This window comes from Chaetodon trifascialis, chromosome 19, assembly GCF_039877785.1.
Source record: "Chaetodon trifascialis isolate fChaTrf1 chromosome 19, fChaTrf1.hap1, whole genome shotgun sequence".
In the NCBI taxonomy this organism is placed as follows: Eukaryota; Metazoa; Chordata; class Actinopteri; order Chaetodontiformes; family Chaetodontidae; genus Chaetodon; species Chaetodon trifascialis.
The window spans coordinates 11,504,162-11,528,222 of record NC_092074.1 but is presented as its reverse complement, the minus strand read 5'-3'; the positions used below and the strand labels follow the sequence as shown (position 1 = coordinate 11,528,222).

The following is a 24,061-nucleotide window of genomic DNA, read 5'->3' as shown; positions in this document are numbered from 1 at the left end:
ACAAGCCGCTGAGACTGAAGAGCACGCGGGCCACAAACACTTCATGAGCTCTCGACACTAATTAGCACCTCTGTGAATGTGTGCCAATAAAACCGCAGGTGTGCTCCCTGGCTGGAGGGAGAAATTAGAATTTTCTCATTGCAAATCTCAACAAACAGGAAATATGTATGCAGGCTGCAGCAGGAATGATTTTGCAAATCCAGCAGAAGTCCCACAAACAGTAATCTTTGTTTTCCTGAGATTTTGCAGCTTGTATAACAGTGGAAGATAAAACCATGTTCACGCCTCATCAAAATGGATTTAATCCTGCAACAAAAGCAGCATTTTTTAGTTTTGTGTTAAACGTGAAGTTCACAAAGAAAGATCAGACAGCTAACAGGGAACCAGACAGACCACAGCATCAAGTTACAGCTGCCTGTGACACAGTTTAGTCATTTAGATTTTTAAAGTCCTTTGAAAACTCATGTAATTTCACTTCTCCCTCTTATGTGAAATTGCATTTTGTCTACTTTGAAGAGCTTGGTAGCAATGCGGAATTGCATATGGAGGTCAATATTTGCACTTGATTTGCAACGTTCCAGATATACGTCTAATGCAGCTTTCCCACTGACCGGGACAGAATGTCTTTTTGCTGACATTTAGCTGTGAGTGTGACATGATCAACTCACAAAATACCTGTTTACATGTATAAAACACGCATATTCCCACATCCAAGTTTTGTATTGCCTTTCTTTCTGTGAATGTGACTGAACATGTGTGTCCCTCTCAGACTGAGGTCTGGAGGGTTGTGGGGGAAGGTGTTTTGAAACAGAGACAAAGAGCCATGTGACTAGGTGCTCACTTTTTCCCTCCTCTTCACTCTGTAGTAAGGGAAACCAACCCTGCCTCTTATGTAAGACGTCTCCCTGGGTGTGCACACACACTTGCAGGCCTGCCTCCCTCTTGGCCAATCAGGGAGCTTCCCTGGTTGCATGGGCCCCAGTGTTTTGTTCGTCATCATGTAATAAGATTCACACAGTGTGTGCAGCAGCTTATGTTGGACCGAGGCAGAAAGTGAAGGACGGGACATGAAGTGCGGGGGGGGGGGGGGGGGGGGGCTGCTGGGCGGTGGGTCAAAAATGCCAAAACACTCTGTGCCACAGCTGTTATTTCACATGGAGTCCTGTTGTCATGGTAATTGAGCCCAAGACCCCACCACCACCACCACCTCCACCTCCTCCCACCATCTAACCTCAAGAGAAATGTAAGAGCCTACAGTATGGCGCTCCCTTACAGCTCCAGTAGAGTCTCGTAGCTTATGTTTTCAGTGTCTACATGTCAGTTGTCTCATTTGTGTTTTATGATTTTGTGTTTTCATTGCTGATAAAAGAACTTCCTCCTGTCAGCAAATAAGAAAAACGTGAACTGAACTTCCTCTTTCTGTTTAGGAAATGGTTTTGCAAAGTAGTTTACGGCTGTGTCACCGCTCCAGCAGTGTGAAACAGCTGATACTGCGATGGTCAGAAAATCAATGATGACCTGGGGATCATGGCCACTTTTACGAGCTCTATGGATTCAATGATCCCTGAGCTGTAAATTCTGAGGGACGTTTTTGATCTGATCTGACCTTTACATTGCCAGCACAGTTTGATCTGTGATCTGTACATATTAAATCATTTAAATTAGGTTTTTTCAAGGTTAAAAAAAAAAAAAAAAACAGGAATGGTAACATGAGGCGCAGTGATACCACAGACTATTGTGAGCTCTGTTGTCAGCTTCTTTGTAGGACAATCTGGTTGAGTCAAGATGACAATATTCACTGTCACTGATCCCTCTCGGGCTGTTACACAACCTTGCCTTAATCCCATGCTTGAGGAGGTAATTTTAACCACAGATTTGGGGTCAGATTAGAGCTTCACACAACTCAGGCTCAACCATTATAGAAACAAACTGATACCTGACTCTGGAACAGCAGATGTGATGATTTTGCTCACTGTAATCCTATGAGTAAAGCTATGCAAGAGTGTGTCAAATGCAAGGTTGCCAGTGTCTTTACCTTAAAAAGTGCATGTTTCATATTTTATGCCAACCATAATTATCTCCAGAATTTATTTATCAATGAGTTTGATCAAATGGAAAACCACAAATTCTCAAATCAGGTGCTGGATGTCCAAAACAAAAAGCGGCACCTTTTAAAATTAATCTGATGCTAATTTTCCCTTCACTCTTTAACTTTTAATTAATAATTGACGTGGAAAAAGAAAACAAAACATTTCTTTTTGAGATAAACTTGGGACTTGGGCTCCATTCCAGGGTTAATAAAAACTCCTGAAGGTGACCTAAGTTTAGCCTGTTGTTTATCTTGGACATGATTTCAAAGACTTAAGCTGTAGGCATCCTCTGGGACTACATTGCAAAATAAATATTATGATAATTTCTTGGCCGTAGGTGCATAAGAACTGTGAACACTGGCCTCACATCTAGATAGGGCTGATATATGTTCCCTGAGAGCTTTCATAACCCATTAGTAACTCAACGACATTCAAATCCCAACCACCAGTGACACAATCACTGTCTATTACTTTGGTCACTGATTGTTTACTCATATGTTGATCACAAGTTACATAAGAAGACTTCAGTATTCATGGGGAATCCAGTTGGTCCACATCTCAATTACAGCTGCTTTACTTTGCGGTGGTGAAGCTGCTGCCTTCAAGTGCTGCTTGCAAGCTCCAGTTTCAGAGAGAAAGTATTTTTTGTTCGCAGCCAAAAATAAAAAGAAAGAAAGGAAAAAAGTTTATGTGAGTATTATGTTCAGAGTATTTGTTCCACATTGAGAGAGGATCAAACTGATGCTCGTCTGCTTCTAATTTCCCTGATAATTCAAAGCAGCTCTCCGCACTATATTCAGACGTTTATAATTGCTTGCAGTTGTGCTTTTCCTGCCAATACAGGAAGGAGCTCGACATCAAAAGCTGCTGATATGAGATAATGTGCAGCTGGGACTCAGTGCATCACATCCATCTGCAAGAACATTATGACATCCATGTTTTGTTGCAAGAACATGTTATGCAATGCTTAGTTTGAGATGGGATTTCACAGTTTAGTTCTGGGTGGAGCTTGGCTAATGAATTAGTGGGCTGATATCAGCTGATACTGACTGATCACACACACATATATTTGTATTGGCATTTATAGTAGACATTATGCAAAATAATTTGCAGAAATTAAATGTTTCAGTCAGAATTTTGAAAATGTTATATAATACATGTGGTGGTATTGTTATTATTATATATTCATATATATTAATTGTAATTACTATTATATTATTGCTGACATATGGAAAATTCTTCCTCAGTAGGCTACTTCTTAGTCACACACTACAAACGGATTTGAGTGTATTTTTTAAATAAAATAATATATTCCTAACATTTTTGTACAAGTCATATTTTCTTTACACTGATAAATCAGAATCAGTGGTACTGTAGTTTTGGGTTCATTGAACCCGAATGACCGAGCATACGTAGCATGATTTTATTGTTGTGGTTGTGTGGCTGTGGCGCCACCTATTGGCCAAGAGAATCACTTGCAGTGTTACAAATGCAATAATGATTATATTAATAGTCGAAATAATATGATAATTAATAAACTTTCACCTGTATGGAATATGACCTACAATAAATGTTTTTATGATTATATGTTCACGACAAACAACCAGCGTGGCCAGATATTATCTTCAGGCCTTTTCTAGAACACCTACTCGATTTTCAGCCTGGTTAAGGACCCCAGGATGTCCATGCTTGCTGAGCGTACGTAAATTTCTTCTAGAGTTTTGATGAATATTTCTCTTTTTCTTTTAGTGTAACTGCATGAATTTGTATGTTTTATGTTCACAGAAAACACCGCTGCCACTTGTAAATAGACTACGTGCTGACAATATTCAGTATTTCCTATTTGTGAAAGTATTCGGGGAAGCTAACATTAGCATTAGCTTTAACTACAGTATTCTGTTAACACGTGTTGGCTCTTAACGTTGAACAGTTACTACATTAGCTTGTCATCGGCTCCTTTTAGATAACTTTATCGTCCTTCATGGTCGAATATTTTTGAATTGTGTGCGGGCTATGTTTAATAAACTTTCTATATGCTGTCACACATTGTTTTCTCAGATCATGGTCGGAAGTAAGAGTGTTGTGCTCCTGTTGTCGTAATGTTGACAGTGGCTGTCAGTCAATGTTTGCACAGACACGAGACCTCATTTAGAAATAAACTATTATAGCGCATAAAGACGTGTTATCAGTCTTATCTTGATTCGAATTGCATGTCCTGATAGGTTATGTAATGTTTGTTTGACCACTCTTATATAATGATACTGCTGCTCTCTGTCCAGCCCGGAGGAAACAGAAGTGGTCTGTCGATCCCAGGAACAGCGCCTGGAGCAATGATGACTCCAAATTTGGCCAGAAGATGCTGGAGCGAATGGGCTGGTCCAAGGGCAAGGTGAGAGTTGACATTGTTGTCTGCTGTTGCACGCTGGGTCAGCGGTGGTGTTTTGGCAGTGAATGAATGACTTGAACACTGGTGTCACATGTTGTGTCATCTCTTCATGTTCAGGGCCTGGGCAGAAATGAGCAAGGCTCCACTGATCACATCAAAGTAAAGCTTAAAAACAACAGCTATGGTCTTGGAACCAATGTCAGCTATGAGGTGAGCACATTTATGACATTAGTTTCAGGTGTGCCTAATAAACTACTGGCTGCTGAGTGTACATGTCCATATTTTTCTCCTGTGTTGCATTTGAAATCATCTGAAAACACTATGAAGATGACCCATCGTCAAACTGAATTGTTTTGGTTCTGCTGTGTTGACAGGATAACTGGATCGCCCACCAAGATGATTTCAATGAGCTTCTTGCTCAACTGAACAACCATCATGGTCAAAACAACAGTAACAACAACACTGGTATGTGAAAAATGTGTTAAGATGTCTTATGTGTATGTTCTGCACTGTTTGCAACGTCACAGGGTAAAATTCTGTAAAACCATGTCACTTATTTTTCCCAAACGGATGACCCCTTATGACATTAAACCTGCAGTGCGGAACTTTTGTCTCCCCCTTCTCCCCGAAAACAAGATCTCCTCCAGACACGTTTCAAGCTGTATAGAAATTGCTCTTCTTTGCATAATAATTTGTGTCTGATATGTTTTGCCCACGGGCTGCACGGTGGCGCAGCAGGTAGTGCGCATGCCTCACAGCAAGAAGGTTGCCGGTTCGATCCCCGGGTCAGGCGGGGCCTTTCTGTGTGAAGTTTGCATGTTCTTCCCGTGCATGCGTGGGTTCTCTCTCCGGCTTCCTCCCACAGACCAAAAACATGCTCATTAGGTTAATTGATGACTCTAAATTGTCCGTAGGTGTGAGTGTGAATGGTTGTTTGTCCTTACATGTGGCCCTGCAATCGGCTGGCGACCGGTTCAGGGTGTACCCCGCCTCTCGCCCATTGTAGCTGGGATAGGCTCCAGCCCCCCGCAACCCCGAAAGGGATAGGCGGTATAGATAATGGATGGATGGATGTTTTGCCCACGATAAACGGTCTTTGTTGTTTCTACTCCAACAACAGCACAGATCATGCTTGCAGGATAGGATAGGATAGGATTTTCATTGAGCCCGTACGAACTTTCCACTTTCAGCAGATGAATATGAAAAGAGCCTTCTGGTGTCCAACTCTGCACATACATCATTCTGCACAGTGAAGCTCAAACATTCAAACTGTATGAAGAAGAGGACAAGTGCACTAAATATCTGTCACTTTACACCTGACACATGATGTATACTTGCTTTCAGTTGTAATCTCAACACTGTGGCTCTGTGTCAGACTGCGCCTGTTCTACACAAAATTTAAGTGTAGCCTTTTCTGGTTGATTGTTCAATCTCTTGGACAGCAGGGGGTGCTGTACTGCAACATTTTGCAGAGAAAACCTTTGGATACAGTCCCTGTCATACAATGAACATCATCATTAACGCTGTCCTGGGAAGCAAGGTGCATAAAGAATACTGTTTGTACCACATGTCAGTTATATTTTTTCCTTATATTTCCTTTTATCTATAGAACCTCAACCAGACGAGAAGAAATCGTTCAGCTTGGAAGAGAAGTCCAAGACGTCCAGAAAGAGGGTCCATTACATGAAGTTCACTAAAGGTGGGTTTTTATCTTTTGGCAGCTCAGCGTCCTTTACAGCAGCCGACAGATAGCAGAGGGATAAACAGGAAGACACTAACTGTCGCATGGTGCTTTCTTTTCTCATCGTCATTAGGATGATTACCTGTAAAACTGTTTCTGTACTGTCATGTAACACACGTGAGCCAGACTGCATCAACTGCTCATCACATAGTTGAAATTTTCATCTGAAAACACGTCGGCCTAAAATGTTTTCAGCTTTTTTAGTTCTCTGCCCTCATACAGGACGGACAGACATATGGACAGAAAGACAGACAGACAGACAGCCATGTGTGTTTGGCGCAGACCACCGATGCTGATCACAGCTCTGTCAGGCTGTGCTGGGTCAGTTGGCCCGGTCAGTGAGGTTATTAATAACTCTCCCTTCTACTTTCATTACTCCTTTACACGTCAGGAAGTCAAGATTTGCTGGTCAAGGCCAGTACACTGATAGGCACGAGGAGGAATTCAGCGTTCAGGACCACTGGAGACCAGAATGAATAACCACCATCCCATATTTTAATGCTGAGTTGCTTTACTTGGAGCATAGTTGAGTGATTACAGGCACAATTTCTTATTAAGATTGTCAGGGTTCGCAGTAATTCTCTAAGGCCTTCTGCAAGGAAGCAAGGCACACTCATCAAATATTAACACGTGTTAAAGTAATTAATCTTTAGCCGTTTTTGGGTTCAGATATACCTCATCAGGTCAGCATACATGGGAAAACAAAATATCTCAACTTTTGCCTCACCTGGAAGAGCCTTTTATATTTTACGTCATTCAATAGCAACTTCCTGTTTCCTGTTTGGGGCATCTGGCATGTCCATTTACTCCCCCCCCCCCTCAAAAAAACAACACCTCCCAGGGGCTGTGTGACCCATTAGATGACCCTGTCAGATAAAACATGGCCTCTGTCTCTCCCCCAGACCCTCTCACCCTGTTTTTGTGATCTTAGTTTGGCAGGAGCCATAAAAAGACCCTGTCCCTGATGGATGAGATGCACCATACAAGGCCTCACTTAAGATATGAAGCACGGACATTAGGGGTGTGATGATGAGTCTTGTTTTTCTTATTTTCCTCCGGATGCTCTCCTTCCTGCCCTCACTCTTTATACATATTATATTGAAGTCCTACAACTCGGTGTGGCAGCAAATTTTTGGACTCATGCAGAGGCACCACCGCATCTGTTATTCTCCCATATTCAGTTTGCCACTGCATCCATTTCGTCTCTAAAACTATGCTTCTATTTAGGCATCTCTGTCCTTACAACCATGTCCACCTTCCCCCAAAAACAGCCTCATAGACCTCATGCAAAGCGCCACAAACCGTAGCTTTGTTTGTCGTTCACCACTGGACATTTGTGTTGACAGTGAACTTGGGCCTCTTTTATCGTCTTTGCATTAGGATGCGCTTGTACCCCAACCTGCCGTCAACTGATAAAGTCTGATCCTGCAGGGCTTTAAGCTGTAATCCATTTGAGGAGATCCTTTCCGTTATCACCACCAGCTGTTGATAAATGTCAGGCGAAGCTAAAGAGCAGGTAGCACCTGACACTACTGCTGACATCCGCTCTCTTTCAGTGTTTTCTCAGACTTTCACGAAGCAGAGAGGGAGGTAGCTTAGGTGATAGGAAGGTATGCAGGTGGGAATGTTTTCACTGGAATTCAATCTTAAGTCAGTTTGTGAGTCTGCAGACAGCAGACCTGTCAATTCAACTGTCTTTGGCAACGTGACACCACCTCAAGCCGTTTCTTCTCAAAGAGGCTGCAACCGTTGTCACGCAACAGAAGGGACGCTGGCGTCTCATAAACTATAAACCCGAGAGTCCAGTGCTCCGCCTGCCTGAGGTGGTCTGACATAAACTCTCAGTTGACTTTGACTGTGAAGCTGTCAGTTTTAAGATGTTTAAATGTTTGAAATATCGACGGTGCTCTCAAAACGGTAGGCAGCAGCTACAGGAAAGTCTTTTTTGATCATCTTCCTTCTGTTGCCATTGCCTTACTGTGTCCAGCTTGTGGTCTGGATTGGCACTGGCAACCAAAGACTCACCTGGCAAGCATGTACAGTAACCCGCCAGGCCTGTTTGCAGCTTCCACCGATTGCTCCAATGCCGGCTCCCCTCCCTGTGAAGCTGTTGCCAAGTTAAGGCTTGGTAATAGATTTAGTGTCTCTAAGCTTGTTACATGAGAGGTTGAAGAAGTCATGTACTCCTCTCATAGTTCTGGATGTGCACAGACCATCTGCAGGCAGGTAAAGGTCAGCAGCTGAATCCACCATTGATTTCATATCCAGTCAGATCAAAAATATTGTAAAAGACTTTAAACTTACAACCTGATTCCAAAAAGTTAAAAACAGAATGCAGTCGTTTGGAAGCAAACCAAAGAGTCCGTGCAGTCACATCCTTTATACAGTCTCGTTTACAAAGTGGTGAACCTCTCTCCATCCTCGCTTGTGAATGACTGTGCCTTTTCAGGATGCCCCTTTCATACCCAATCATGGTACGATCACCTGTTACCAGTGAACCTGTTTACCTGTGGAATGATCCAAACAGGTGTTCCACATCTCTCCCAGTCTTTAGTTCCTCCTGTCCCAACTTGTCTGAAACGTGTTGCTGCGTCACATTCAGAATAAGCATATTTCTAAAAATCAATGAGGTAAAACATTAAATATATTGTCTTTGTTCTGTTTTCAATTGAGTATGTATTTTATTATGAAGACAACAGGACAAGACACTGACAAACCCACATAATGAAGACAAGACCAATAGGAACAGTAAATACAGTAAATACTGGCTGTTTTGGAATTGGGGAAATATTGTTTGCTTCGTCTATAACCAGACCAGTCCTGTCCAGTCATTTATTGATGACTGATTGGTTTATTGCTCTTGATATTAAATCTGTAAAAACATTGCTGCTAAAAATGTTGTGGCCACAGTAGCATCTGAGAGCCTTGTAACCATCTCCCTCTCCACCTCAGTGCAGTCCTCCTCCTTACTCTCTCCTGCTTCTTTATTGATATCCTGTTCGGGCTGGCTCCCTCACTGCCAGCACTGAGGATTGATGGCCTTTGTTTGCGGGGAAAGGCACCAAAATCTCCGCTGCTTAGGTCCGGGAGCCCACAGCATAAACCAGTAACCCAGTTTTAATTGCTGCCTCCATCTATCACCTGTCATGGCAGCAAGGCTGGTGGTTGATGCAGAATTTAACCACAGCTCTCCATCCTTTGCTGTGTGTGGTTGGCTTTATCACAGTCTTTGGGCTTTTAATAACAAAGCACATCACATCTACCTGCAGTCCTGTGTTTAATACTGGTGACATGCGGCTGGACTCCATCAGTCTTATTTAGCTTTTTTAAGTCTTTTATGAGCTCATCAGATTTGTGCACTTCTCTGTCGAGCCTCAGCTTTGTGTTGGTCTGGTTTGACTAGTTATCAGTGCTGACAGTTGTTGCCATTTCAACTGTGTCCTTGGAAACCAGCATGTATTCACTAACACTTTCCACTGCACGTTAGCAGCGCCGGGCCTCATCCTGCGTAATGGCACCCAGCCACCTTTTGAACGTTTGTGGGAAAAGTAGCGTTAAGCTTCTTTTTTATCAGAACACTGTTATGTGCACTTTCACCTGAAAGCCCGAGAACCTTTGACAGGTACTTCCTCATCCAAACAGCAGAAAGGTCAGATTAGGTATAATTTTATGTTCGACCTGAGTTCACTAGATGACAAACAACACAACCCCCCCCTCCTCATTTGTTTTAATTTTCAACATACTTTCTTGGTTGTGCTTCTTAGACCTGCATGTGCAGCGACTTTCAAAGCCAAGCGTAGGGGGAGATAGAGCTTTAAAAGCAATAAATAACCAAATGTTATCAGAGCCCCGCTGAAGGAAGAGGATGCAGCTGTACGAACAGGACCCGGGCTTGAGACAGGCGACTGTGTGCTTCAGGAGTCTTTGAGGCCCGGCTTGAAAATGGGAATCCGGAGGCGTGGCGTGGCAGACCTCGTCGTCGGTTTATTTTTCTTTGCCGTTTTATCCCTGGAGCAAGAAGCAAACCACGCAAACCTCCCCTTTCTTTACTCAGGAGACCACCTCTTCCTACCTTCTAACCCCCACCACACACACACTAACACAAACACGCATATATACAGATCCAAAAACATACTTTTACCATTACAGGTTGCCTATTTAAAACCGTTTCCCTGCATTTTAATTTGTTGTATTTATTTTTTGTTGGATGTGTGTTGGGACTGAATTGTTTTTGGTCACCTTTTGGTACATTTGGACTGTCAGTGTCTGTCTCACTGTATCCTGTTAAATTTGAATTAAATTTGCCTTCTTTCTATGTGTTTCAGGAAAGGATCTGTCCTCCCGTACTGAAACAGACCTTAACTGTATCTTTGGGAAAAGAGCAAACTCTGCCAAAGACCAAGAGCAGGTAGGAGATGTCCAGACTGTTTACATTATCCACGATTTGCCTTAAAGTTGCATTCAGGCAGCAATTTTAATTTTCCAAGCTTCCATCTAAAATATCTTGTTTTTTTTTTTTATCATCCTGCAAGGCGAATGCAGCATTTTGAAAAAAAATCCAAGAAAATTGTGTCATAATTATATCCATACTAGGAAATATGATCATGACTAATACCCACAGTATATTTATTAGATCCAGGCAGTCCGTCTTATCGCATCAAAGTGCACCATATCCAGTTACAAAAGATTATGATGCACAGCCCTAATCCAGACTGTAGCTCGCTGTTGTTTTTGCAGTGAAACAGTGGTAGCGCAGGCCTGTGATCTTTCTTAACCCAGCCGGTGTCATGTGCACCGGCAGAGGAGGTGGCGTACCTCTGGCCAGGTGGCCCGAGCTTATCTGCCTCTGTCTTGGTAATTAAGGATGACCACTGGTGCTGATGCCTCCATCAATCGCTGCAGTATCATATGATCCTTCTGCTTCTGCAGGGCCCAGCTCCTGAGCAGCCCATGGCCCTAGATTAGCCATGTCACAGCGTGCGGCTTTAACACTGCCAACAGGCCACTGATGGCAGCAAGAGCACCTAAATCCACTTAAAGGATTTGCACTCTTAACCCCGCACTCCTCTCTGCGCACTTCCTCTCTTCTCTACTTCTGTCTTGAAGCGCTCACATCAGGTACTTATGATGCCAGCGGCCATTATTAAAGGCAAATCAAAATTGGGGTGAGGTGTGCAGAAATCTGAAATGATGACGCTTGCAAGAAAAAAAAAGTTCTCATTTTGCTCTTGGCACTGGTAGTTGGTCACTTCAATCGTCACTTTGCCATTTGGCGTTCTGCTGGCTCTCATGCTTTTCAAATGTAGCTTACAGGCTCTGATGGGTGCAAGTTGGATTTCCAGTGAAGCCTTTTTATTAAATTAACCTGTGGTTCATCTTTTCCAGTTATTATTTTAATTTGAAATGGGCTGCCTTGGAATTAAAGTTACTATTTTTATTGTCAGAAATGAAACCTGAAAATGAAACATAGATATCTCCTAATGGAGCCTGCTTGCACCAAAGGTAGAGGTATAAATTTACAGAGCTATAATTGAGTCACACCATCCATTACCAGCTTCACTCAGAAAATACTGACAAATGGAATCATCACGTTGAATAAGAATTGCATATTTGCTATCATAATAATTTCTGCAGCGAGATTCATGAGAACGTTTTTAGATCTCAGATGTTTTGGCTGCTCACAGATGGGACTTAATGCTCATGAAAAATCAGTCTCACAAGTTCTGCTGACCCCCAACAGAACCAGAAGGACAATGACAAATGTCGCTTTTGGACTCAGAGACCCAGAAGAGCCTCGTGCTGGCCTCCTCTGTTTATCTCAAGCATTTAGCTTGAAGAAATTGGCATCTTAAAATCCATAAATTGCACGAGGAAAAACCTTCTCTATTCCCCTACAGGTGCCGAGCCATAACATCACAATGGCTGCTGCTCCCCAGCTGATTAACATTGGAAATGCGAGCAATACACACCGTCATTTTCTCCCTAATCGTTTGGTTATGGGTTGTTATTTTTCAGCCAGGAGGGACACCATTGACCATATCGAAAACACTGAACACAATTACAATGGCTTCCCATGAGGCTTTGTGTTGAAGCCCAGCAACATCTGAGGTTACTGGGAAGAGGTAAAGAGGGTGATGGACCAATCAAGCTCGAGGCATTGTGCAGGATCTCCTGCGAGCGTGTCCATGACTCTGCCAGTGACCCTCGGCGCACCCTGATCTGTGCTTACAGTACTGTTGCAGCACATAATTTGCTCTGCAGTGTACACATGTGCAGTGATGTGAACACCCTGAAGAGCCGTGTTCCTAAGCACTGGCGATTATCAACATCAGGAGCTTCGGCTCAGTGGTTGAGTTGATTTGCAGCCACCAGTCATATTATCACATACCTGCATCCTGACAAGGTGAGGCCAGGAGGCTCGACCAAATCTGGATCGGCTCCTCCAGAACTGCCCTCCTTCCCTCTCAGGAATCTTCACCCACCACCCACTGCTGTCTCCCCAGCCTCCTTTCCACCAGTCCCCCACTGCTGGGGTCTTCCTTCCTCCCGCAGTGATGTGCTTCCTGCTCTCCTCTTATCGCGGCTCACAACGCTCCCTGAAATGCAGACAGGCAGACACACACATGCACGCGCGCACAAACACACTCAGCTGTCCCACACGCCTCCGTTCATCAAAGGCAATGTTACACGTGATGAAAAAAACATATGAGCACACAGGACAGATTATGAACTTTCGTTTGGGTGCCGGTAGCCAATAAGACTCAACCGTTGTTTCACCTGCACTAGTTTTCTTATTATGTTCAGATGTAAACCTCCAGCCCTGACAGCAGGGTTGTGTAATTATATATAATCTCAGTATAATCCAGTCCAGTACAACACCAAACTGACCTGATTAATTCAGTTGATTTTACACTTTTCCCTCTATATCAGCAGAAACTGAATATAAACTGTATTAAAGGTAGAATCTGTGGCTGAGCCGTCGTATTGATTCCTATAGATTGCACAGGTAGTGAAGTGGCCACTGACTGTGCACACCTAAGTTCATTACACTTGCGCAGAATTACTTGTTAAATAAAAGCCTTTATCTACAAGATAAATGAGGATGAAGAGCGTTTCACTCACTGCCTCTTCACACCTTACAGCGCAGCCACCTGAAAATGTATGCTTAAAACCATTATTTACACTTCCTGACCGGTGAGGGCTATCCAGTGGTGGTGGAGCACCTGTCCATCTACACGGCTCTCTGTTATCCATCACCCATCCCACGCTTGCGAGCCCCCTCCATCTCCTGCCTCCTCTTGTGCCCCTCAACACAATTACTCACAGCATGACAAACGACAGCCGCTCTCTGCCGAGATATCAAAAAGCCCCGGCCACTTCTAAATGAAGGCACTTTGGCAGCCCTGTGCTCCCCGTGCTTATCGGCGGGCGAGCAGTGCCCCTGGCCATCCTGCGTCCCCCTCTCCTTCCCCCTCCCTCTCCGCCACCATGCCCTCCTCAGGGGGTTTAGTTAGGGGAGCCACATGGAGGGCCAGCCCGGCTTGATTTATCTCCCTTGCCCCTCTGCCCGGCCACTCAGGCAGGCCGAAAGAGCCGACGAGGCTCCAACGGGCCTCAGCTCGAAAGCCCGGCATTAGCTGAAATAAACCATTCTGCCGCCCAGTGAAAAATGTCCTCTGATTGGCTAATTAATCAGTCAAAGGGGAGCGACGCGGCTTGTGACTTGAGGGACCCAAGCGGGCGACCGCAGAGGGCCTGCTGATAAATAGACTCCCCGCCGATTCATACATCAACAAAAGTTAGTCATTTTTTAAAGCCGCCAGCTCAGATGAAAGGGGGAAACAAGCCGTAGTTTTATTTTTCCTCCTACATTCTCCTCTACATTTCCTTTTTTAGGGTGTGTGTGTTTTGAAAAAGACAAAATTCAGTTTTTCGGGGGGGGGGGGGGGGGGACTCGTATGATCTTATGACTGTAAAATGGCCAAGCCTTAGATAGTCACATTCATGCTTTTGTAATAAGTGTGAAAATAAATTACACATTCTTTTGGTCTTGCAGATATTGAGTTTGCGAAGAATCTCTCTCTATCATTTGACTTTAGCTTCATTTAATCACTGAACTGAATTTTCATTTTTCATTCAGGCCCTTAATCAACACAAAAAGGAGCATATCTATAATGAATTAAGCTTCACAGCTGATTAACAGATGCAATGATTTCACTATTAGAAATATTAATTCTGTTTCAGCATCGACCCGTTCAGTAGTTCTGTACTCCCTAATATGTCAGGGAAGAAAAATGGTTGATTATAATTGGGTACAAGGCTTGTTTTGACGTCTGAACCCTCCACTCAGACGGTCGGTATGGCGCACCCTGCTCTGGGTCAGCGTGACCCCCGCGGCCTATCCCACTCCCACTCCTGCTCAGGCACAAAGGGCCGAGGATCAAGCCTCATCGGGTGGCACCTGTTGCGAGTTTTTCCTGCCCACGCGTCGTCCACATGAAGGATCGCATGTCAGCGGGGGCTCCCCTGACACCACCATCTTAAGGAATATGGGACAGGGGCGGTGCGGGTTGGGGGCTCGAGCGTTTGGCAGATGCTTCGGCGAAACGCCAGGGAGCCGATGGGCGGAGTCCAGCGGCGAAACTTTGCTGACGGCGCAGAAGCAAAATATCTTTTTGGTACAGAAACTGTCTGGAACTCCAGCACAGGTTTCACAGGTAGCTGCTGAGGCCTGCGAGCAGTGACGTGTGGCCGTGTTGAACTGTTGTTTTTGAGTGGGCTGATTCCAAAGAAGTTAGGACATGTAGTAACATCCTTCATACAGTCATGTGTTCACAAAGTGGCGAACCTCGCTTCATCCTCACTTGTGAACGACTGAGCCTTTCCAGGATGACCCTTTCATACCCAATCATGATACTATCGCCTGTTACCAATCAACCTGTTTACCTGTGGAATGATCCAAACAGGTGTTTTTTGGAGCATTTCACAACTTTCCCAGTCTGTTGTCCTGTTCCCAACCTGGAAATGTGTTACTCCATCACATTCAGAATAAGCATGTATTTGTAAAATATATTTGTAATTTTCCTTCATTAGACATAACCTAATGAGGACTGTCTTAGGTGGCTTTACATGTGGTTCGTACTGCATATATATTTAAATATTTTTTATACCAAACAGTTGGATTGTTACCTTCAGAGGGTTAACTGTCCTCTGTCCTCTTGGTAACATGATTATTCTTCACTTCCTGCAGAGTTTCACTGCATTGTATAGTTGACAGTATAAATGGAAATCCAGCACCAAAGCAGAGGAGTTTCTTTTGGCTCAGTTGTCCGTCAGTTTGCAGCATTGATCTGTTGAAAGGGGATGCCGGTGCAAACGTTGTCGTAGTGTGGTTGGAGCGCTTTGAATGGGCCGGCGCACTCACGCAGGGTGCTGGGTTGATTGTGAAGCCGAGGAGCTCTTATTCATTCTCAGATAACATCTAATTGCTCCAAGCAAAAGCTCTCCCTCTTTTGAGCATGTTTGTTGACAGGCCCTTTTGCTTCTGCCGCCGAAAATATCAAGACCCGCCAAGTAACCACCCCCCCCCCCGCAAAGACACACACATTTACCACCTACCTCCCTGGCAGTTGTGTGCACCGCTCCCTCCTGGCCATGCCAGCTCGCTGACACTTACAGATTAGCGCAGGACAAAAGAGAAAAAGAGGGCGTCCGTCTCTTAGTTACGGGCTTAAACTAGAATACACGAGGCCGGGGTAATTACCGCCTGGTGAAGCTAACCGCCCAAAGATTTCCAGCCCTCTTGGCTGTTTACAGCCACCGACTACCGTTTAATCACTGACTCTTTAATCTAATAAATCACAGCTGGGGAAAATAATCACTGCATCTTCCTCCTCGGGGGTTGGGGTGGGGACCCCGACGCTCTTGAGGGGGGGCATTGTCGGCAAGCGTTTGCAATGTTGAACAAGCACAGGGCAGTCACGCTGCATGCATAATGTTGTCTTCATTTGTTGCTTATGATAAACGTTCCCGCACCGGCCACAAAGTGCAATTTTTCAAAACCCTCTTTTTTGTGTTTTGTCTTAACTACACACAGAAAGTACGCCTTTAGAAAAAGTATTGTTTTTTGGAAGCTTCCATGTGTGGCATTTAATGCATTTATGGTACATCATTTTACGGTTTCTACCTTTGTTACTGCGTGTAGATATAATTTGTGTGGTAAAGATAATAAATATTAGTATCACTTTAGATTCAGTGACATTACTAAAGAAAGTATTGATGGTCAACTGAAGGGTTTGCTTATTTACAGGGAATAAGGCATCAGCCTGTTTTTGTGTCCGCCCACATCAGCCTCATGAAGGATGGGCTCCTGGACTTGTGTGCTCATCAGGGAGAGACAGCTGGCTAATCAGGGCCTGATCCATAGACCTTGAGTATCGCCAAATTTATTATTGTGGCAGGACAATGAGGGCACACTCATGCAATTACAGACCCAACCAATATTGGCTAGAAATTATTGAAAAAAAAAAAAAAACAGCAGGTAATGCAAACAGGCAGTTTTTTAAGGAAATAAATGGGCAGCTGCAGCTTTGTCAAATGCTAATTAACATGTGAGCCAGAGGGCGACTTTATACCTTTGAGTAGCTGATTGGTTAGCCTCTTAATATTTCTATGTTTTAATAACTTCTAGTAAGTCTGAAAGAAGTAAACCTGCTAAACTTGAATTTGAGTTTTGTCCAGTTTTACACTATTGTTTAAAGTTTAGATTTTTCATGACTGAAGTATAACAAGGCCACATTTTTCAGGATTTCTCTGTTGTTTCAAACCCCATACCCACCTTGAAGGACTTGAAAGGCCGCTAGTTCACGGAAACGCTGACCTCGTTAGCGTTGTTTTGGATTACCATGAAACAGTCAGGTGAAATATACGCTCTTTGTACTGCAGATGCCCCAGTTTCCTGGTTTATTTTCTAAGCATTCACACAGTTTTATCAGTGCATCAGGAAAAGCAGCCGCCGAACCTGCTTTCAGTTCTGCATTAAAAGTGTCCCGGTTACAATCCACAGCACTGAGATAAGGACAGATCCAGGCAATTAATGGTTTATTAAAAGCTCCATTGAACAGTTTGATGATCATCATCATCACAGCGAGTGACCAAGTCATGGAATTAGAAACAGATTAACAGCAATCAGCGGGTTCATTGGAAGTGATCCGCACGGACTGAGGGTCAACAAGTGGTCCCAACTGAGCCGTGATCTTGTCATTTATACTGACACTCATCTCTTTACACATCATATGCAAAACTCTGTCTGCAGAGCCTTTCAGCTGCCAAAAAACATCTGGATTATTTTACTGATTTAGTTTTTAGGGCTTACTTTTGTGTACGCAAGCACTTCATTGTACACTGAAGCTGAATAATGTGTGGGAAAAATTAAAACAATAATTGGATTGGACTTCACGTTAGCAAAGACTGTAGAAAAGGGCTCAGATTGGGATCAGAAACTTTAGTTAGGACATCTCTAAAAGTATTGATTTTGGAATTTTATTCTCTCTTTCAGAATAAGTAGACAGGAAGTAGCTTTGCTTGCTGCCTAAAGGTTTCACATCTAGACATCGTGTCTGTTAATTGAAGTTCAGTGCATTTCTCTGCAGATCTCGTCCAGTCAAAAAAGTTTCACATGCACTCTGGTGAACCTTTTCCACCGTCCCTCTGCTGGCTTGATTGACTCTCCTCCTGAATGTGTTGGCCTCGGCATCTTGGCACCTTGGCACACGTCTTACCGCTGGCTTTCCATCGGCTACATTAGCAGGGAGAGATAGAACTGGAGTGTCTTGAAGGAGGTGGCCTGTTGAATGTCTTCCCACCCTCTCCTTTTCTCTGGGACCCTCTGCGGGCCCTCCCTGTGTTCCCTGCCCAGCCCCAGCCCCCGCCAGGGGAGACAGTGGAGCAGGAAGGGCCCGATAGCCAGCCAGGCCGCTCCTCTGCCGAAGGAGCCTTATCTCAGAACTGCACACAGTGCACTGAGCGCATCCTTTTCCTGGGGTTCTGGGTCCTGGAGGAGGAGGAGGAGGAGGAGGAGGGGGAGGAGTAGACATGGCTGGATATAGGTGTGTTCTCCAACCCTCCACTCCTCAACCCCACTGTGTTGTAGCCCAGGACTGCCTTTTTCAGCTGTTCTTGTCTAGTTCCAGCAATTATGTAAACTGATTTTATAAATTATAAGTTGGCTGTGTCCCTTCTTTAGCTGTAGGTGTAAAAGGGAAATCTCTGTCTTTACTATTATAGGAAATGAACTTAGCTGTGCAGAATTTGGCACAGCAGTTAAATCATAAAAATGTAAATATATTTGTATATTTTTTTATTTATTTCTGTGGTTAGAGCCCCTGACTTAACTGTATGTAGACAGTTTAGCCTTTTGTTGCTTCACCTGACATCCGCTGAACGAGTAAAATCAGACACTGACAAACTGCGAAAATAATAATAGAAGTGGACTCCAAACATCTCCTGAAGAAGAATCTACATGAAGTCACCGCTGACAACAACTGAAGACTTTCTGCAGCAGCTGATGAAAAGCCTGAAGTAATTCTCTTTGTTGCAAGGCTTTTTACTGCAAGTCAGTGTTGTGACTGTCCAATTCAGGAGTGGAAATCAGCATTGCAGCACTTTCATTTGATATGAAGTAATAAATACATTTAAAAATCTGATTCTTAAAGAAAATGTCAGAGGTCTTGAAGACAAGGGAAGTCACTGTAACTGAAAAGTTTCCTCATATTTTTGTTTTATTAATACTCTAAATCATGATCATTTACTCAAAGAATTTAATAATCCTAATATACTGATGCTGTAGTGCTCACTTTTTCATATTATAAAACCTCCACCAAAGAGCCTGTTTTTGTGCATAATTGCTGTATTTTGTGGCTGCTCTTCATCATCACAATATATCAGCGTGAAGCTTGTATCAGGATACACATGTGTTCTGGTCTGAGTGTACCGTCTCACGCCTGCTGTGCTCTGACACGCACGCAGAATTAGTAACGGACACAAACAGGCCAGAGAGAATAACACACACCTGGAAATAAGGAAACGAGATCTCAAACATTACTGCCGGGTCGTTTCTTGGTAACATGTTAACCCTCAACAAAAATCTCCAGGGCTGCCAGTGATGCTGACTGGACCTTTAGGTTTATCTCCATACTGTGTGTGTGTGTTTGTGTGTGTGTGTGTGTGTGTGTGTGTGTGTCCAGCACAGCGCTTTCCCTGCTGTCGGATCAGGGTCTAATGGAGATCCCCAGGCAGTAAGGAACGAACCGCAGACCAGGTTCCAGCCACTTTCCCTGATGAAGGAGATGTTTCTCAGTCACTCTCCTTCTCCCCTCGCTCATTCACCCCCCCCCCCCCCTCTTGAGAGTAATTTCACAGGCAGTTCTAAAGTGGCCCCCAGCCATCTTCCCAAATCCCAGTTACATGTTGTTTGGCGCTGTCAGCTCTAAGCCCCATCTCCACTCTCCCAAGCAGAGAGGATGCCATTGTGCAGTAACAGGGAGTATAGATTTTCTCTGGGAAGTTGGAAAGTTTTGTTTAATGGCGCCTCACCTGAAGGGCCTTATCCCTCTTGTTAGAAGTTCGGGGTTTCTCTCTAGTGGAGGTCTGAGGTGGCGGAAAACTTAGCAGTCCATTTCAACACCTGCTTTGTCATTGAGCCTCAATCGTGTGGTCTGTGACTCCTTCTCAAGCAGTCCTTTTCAGACGTAATGCAGTCGAGAAAATGCGCAGCGACTCATGTAACGCTCGTGTGTTATACTCCAAATTTCAATTTATAGGCAAAAAACTAAATCTGAACTCAGGGTGTGTTCGCAGAGCTGTCACTGCTCACCATATTAATCAATATATTAGCCCGCAAAAACAATGGTTGTTTCCCTTATGGAAATATATTGACTATGGAGAGCCTAGTGGGTTAAGACTAATAGCTTGTAGGGTTCACTGAAGTCCCTGGTGGCTAGTTTAAAAGAAATGACGTGTGTTTTTTGTATGTATAGATAAATATAGACACAGCGTACTTCAAGCTCCAGAGGAAGCCCGGTGCATACAGTCACTCATTTCAGTCCATTCAGGTCCCGCAAGACCTGCTCGGATCCGCATCCACATTGTTTCACCGGTCCATCAGTTAGCTTGTCTGTCTCAATCCGCATCGAGGGTCAAAGTACTTAAATCCGAATGTAAAAGCTTAAAGGCCAAACCGTGAGGTGACTCGGCACGACGCGGCGTTTTCGGTTCATCTCTAATCCGCGGGGTTAGGAAAAACGACGTCCACTTCGCCATCTCTGAGGTAACACGCGGAGCGGCAGTATTGTTTAGCGCGATTCTCAGGAGGAGCCTCGGCATTCTTCTGGACAAATCATTATGCATTGAGTAGGCCATTAGGAAAATGAAGACAAATGGGTCGCAGGGGTGAGGTGACAAATTGTTCATGCTGGAGAGTTAAAACCTAGACGGTGTTGGAGCTCACACTTGTAAAGTTGGCCTTGTTTTATAATGTAGCCTGAAGGTTGGAGAGATGATAGCGTGTGTTTTAGCAGATCTCCTCCTGACTGCCTCACTGGGATCAGTAGAAACCTGTTTTTACCTCCATTTCCTAAAATGGGTCATTCTCTGACGTCTCCTTGCTTATCGGCAGCCCGTTCCTTCATCTGCCGCAAACGTTGCTCAGTTACGTAAATGTTGCAGGGGGGAAAGTCTCATCTGAAAATTAAGATGACAAACACCAGAAACCTGCATCAGACAAGAAGAATAATGGCCAAACACACTGTGAATTGTCACCAGAGGTGGCTGAATGAACAGATATTTGAGAAAAAATGAACAGCTTCCTGTTTGAAGGGCGGTTAAAACCGCACATCGGCAACAAGACTGTAATCTCAGGCTCGTTCAGGTCCAGCTGAGGGTCTTTGTTGTGTGTCACACCTTCTCTTGTTTCCTTTCTGTGTCTGCTGTGTCACTGTCCAGTGCAAGCAAGGTGCCAAAAAACAAAGTGATTTTAATCTTTGATTTAAATAATTACTCTATAATAAGTGTTTCTGTCTTTGGTATGAACTTTAGCCACTATTGCTTTTCTAAGTAAATTCTCCATTTATTTTAAAAGAGAGATGTATTACACGTGACTGCTATAAAAAGCTTTCTTTAAAGATGTAATCATAAGGTTTGCAGTTTATTCACCCAGGTGAAAAAATACTTAAAAGACTTAAATAATACTTTTTGAAGAATGTACTAAGTAGGCTTATTTTGTCACCTAGTAGTCCTTGAGTACCACTTAAGTAATTCTTGAGTATACTTAAAGTGTACTGAAGTACACCAGTGAAAATTGTGATTGATGAAGATTCAAAACACACCTGCATATAAATGTATTATATCACCAGTGTGTTGGAAATACATACTTAAAATGAAGTGAAATTAAAGTACATTTTAATTAAGCATGCTAATAGTGTCTAACAGAGGATTTTAAAATAAGTTTACTTCATTACTGTTAAAAGGATTTATAATTTAGCACACCTTTTCCAAGTACAAATTATAATGCACTAACAATAAAGTACACTTTTTATAAGTACTTTGAAATATCACTTTCAGTATTACAGAATTAGTTTTAAAAGTATACGTCCATAAACTTTCAATTTAGCACAAAAGTGTACTTGGAATTACTTTAGGTTATATTTCTAATACACCAAAGTATACTACTTTTTGAGCACCTTTAATAAGCTCTCCTCTACACTGTCCACTCTGGAGGTTTCTGTCGACGCCTCCGTCGGGCTCATAAACTATTGTTTCACACGAGAATGCTTCGGTAGTGAGGAGCCGTCACAGAGGACGACAGTGACACACAGCTGGATGTGTGGCGCTCCGTGTTGTTGTAAGACGCCGATGATAAATGCTTATTTTAAGGTGATCCTTTAACGCCTATTGTTACATCAACATCCTATTTTGGCCTCTTTTCACTCACCAAAATCTGCCTGGTTAATCTCTGCGTGATGATTGACGATCACTTAAGCTCCTCTGGTCACCATTGTGTGCTGTCTGTTTCTGTGATGCTTCTCTAAAGGCTGCATTAAATCCTAACCTGTCCCCTTATTTGTGTGTTTTTTGTGGTCTAGGGGAGCAGCACCAGTGACTCTCAGGGTGAGACGGAGGCGACTTTTACTCCTGCTTCTTCTGAACTGGATACGGAGTCCATCACCAAGACCGTGACCAGCACTCTCAATATGCAGCAGTATTTTGCACAGCGAATGGCTCAGCTGAAGAAGGCTCGTGGACAGACCCAGAGCACAGCACCCTCAGAGGCCAGCGAGACATCGGGTCCATCCGAGGAACCCAGTCCCTCCCACGGCAGCAACGACGACTCAGAAGAGCCCAAAAAGAAAAAGAAGAAGAAGAAGAGCAAAAAGTCAGCAGATGAGCAGGAAGTGGTAGAAGAGAACAGTACCGCTGTTATCGTGATGGAGGACAATGAGGACCAATCGAAGAAGAAGAAGAAAAAGAGGAAAAGGGTCGAGAACGAAGGAGCTACGAATGAGAACTGTAGCTCCACCTCTGGTGTGGAGCAGAACTGTGGGGAGCTGCCTCCATGCAAGAAGAAGAAGAAGAAGAAGCTTAAGAACAACGATCAGGAAACCGAGCTACTGAATGGACACGGGCCGACAGAGGATCAAACTGTAGGATCTCAGGACGCTCACAAAAAGAAGAAGAAACAAAGAGCGGAGGAGGTGGACGGTGTAGTAAAAGAGGAGGAGCAGGAGCCGGTGGAGAAGAAAGCCAAAAAGGACAAGAAAAAGAAAAAGAAGCATTAAGAATAGGTGGAATTAAAAAAAATGGCCTCCAGTTCTACTAGTCCTAAAAGTCATAAACATGATCATTGGGCGTTCTCATTACCTTTATGAGCAAATCAAATGTCTTTTATGTACGATACGATATCCTGTTCATGAAGAACACTCGGGTACATGAGGAGGAAAGGGAGGTTAGACATTTGATCACATTAAAAACCTGAAAGTGCCCAGTAAAGCACTGTCGCAGCAGATGGCAAAATGGCACAGCTTAAAGACAGAGTTACGATATTTTGGTAAATGCCTGTTTGCTTTCTTGCTGAAGGTTAGATGAGAAGATTGATACCACTGCCATGTCTGCATGGTAATATAAAGATAAGAAAAACAGCCGGGCTTCTCTTATTGAATAAAAAGGGTCCAAATTGTTGATTTCTAAAATACCACCAAACAATTTGGGAAACTTTTATTTAATGTTTTGTGAACAATATAAAAAAATTTTTTAATAACACCGTTTGTGTCTCAGCATCTTAAATGCATCAGCGTTACTATTTATTGAAGCAGTGTTTCACAGTGGATTGTATTAACCATCTTTGTCCAGTTCAGTGTCTGCCTGATACATTAACTCTAACAGGATCATACCTTTTTAAATAAATCCAAAAAGCCATGAATGCAGGTGTTTGTTTTTTTCTTTCGTAGGTGGAGTGAACTGTGAGCACTGTATCAGCTGTCAAGGTAAACTGGTTACGACAACAGTCACCCTTTCCACTTCCAAATGTGATTTACGGCCTTACGAAATATTGTCTTTGACATGTCAGATAAAATCTTAACAAGCCAGTCTCGTAGGTGGTGTGAGTCAAAGGAGGAAAAAGAAAGCTACAGTTATCCGGTCTCAGACGTCAAAGCAAGGCAACATTCCTCATCACTGTTTTGCGTTCATAAGTTGCGAAAAACTAAACTTGGATTGGTTCATTTGCCGTGGTAGCACGACGAGTGTAAGGTGTGCAGGTTTGAGTCAGTTTATAACAACACCCATTAGTCT

At 43.5% G+C, this 24,061-nt stretch overlaps 1 protein-coding gene across 1 annotated transcript; it reads left to right on the top strand.

Annotated features, from left to right (window-relative positions):
- The first annotated feature begins 3,763 nt into the window (after window positions 1-3,763).
- Window positions 3,764-23,688, top strand: pinx1 (PIN2 (TERF1) interacting telomerase inhibitor 1). Its single transcript, XM_070986780.1, has 7 exons — window positions 3,764-3,788; window positions 4,370-4,479; window positions 4,594-4,686; window positions 4,851-4,941; window positions 6,086-6,175; window positions 10,543-10,625; window positions 22,357-23,688. The coding sequence occupies exons 1-7, from the start codon at window positions 3,770-3,772 to the stop codon at window positions 23,047-23,049; spliced, it is 1,179 nt and encodes a 392-aa protein (XP_070842881.1). The 5' UTR covers window positions 3,764-3,769; the 3' UTR covers window positions 23,050-23,688.
- The last annotated feature ends 373 nt before the right edge of the window (window positions 23,689-24,061 follow it).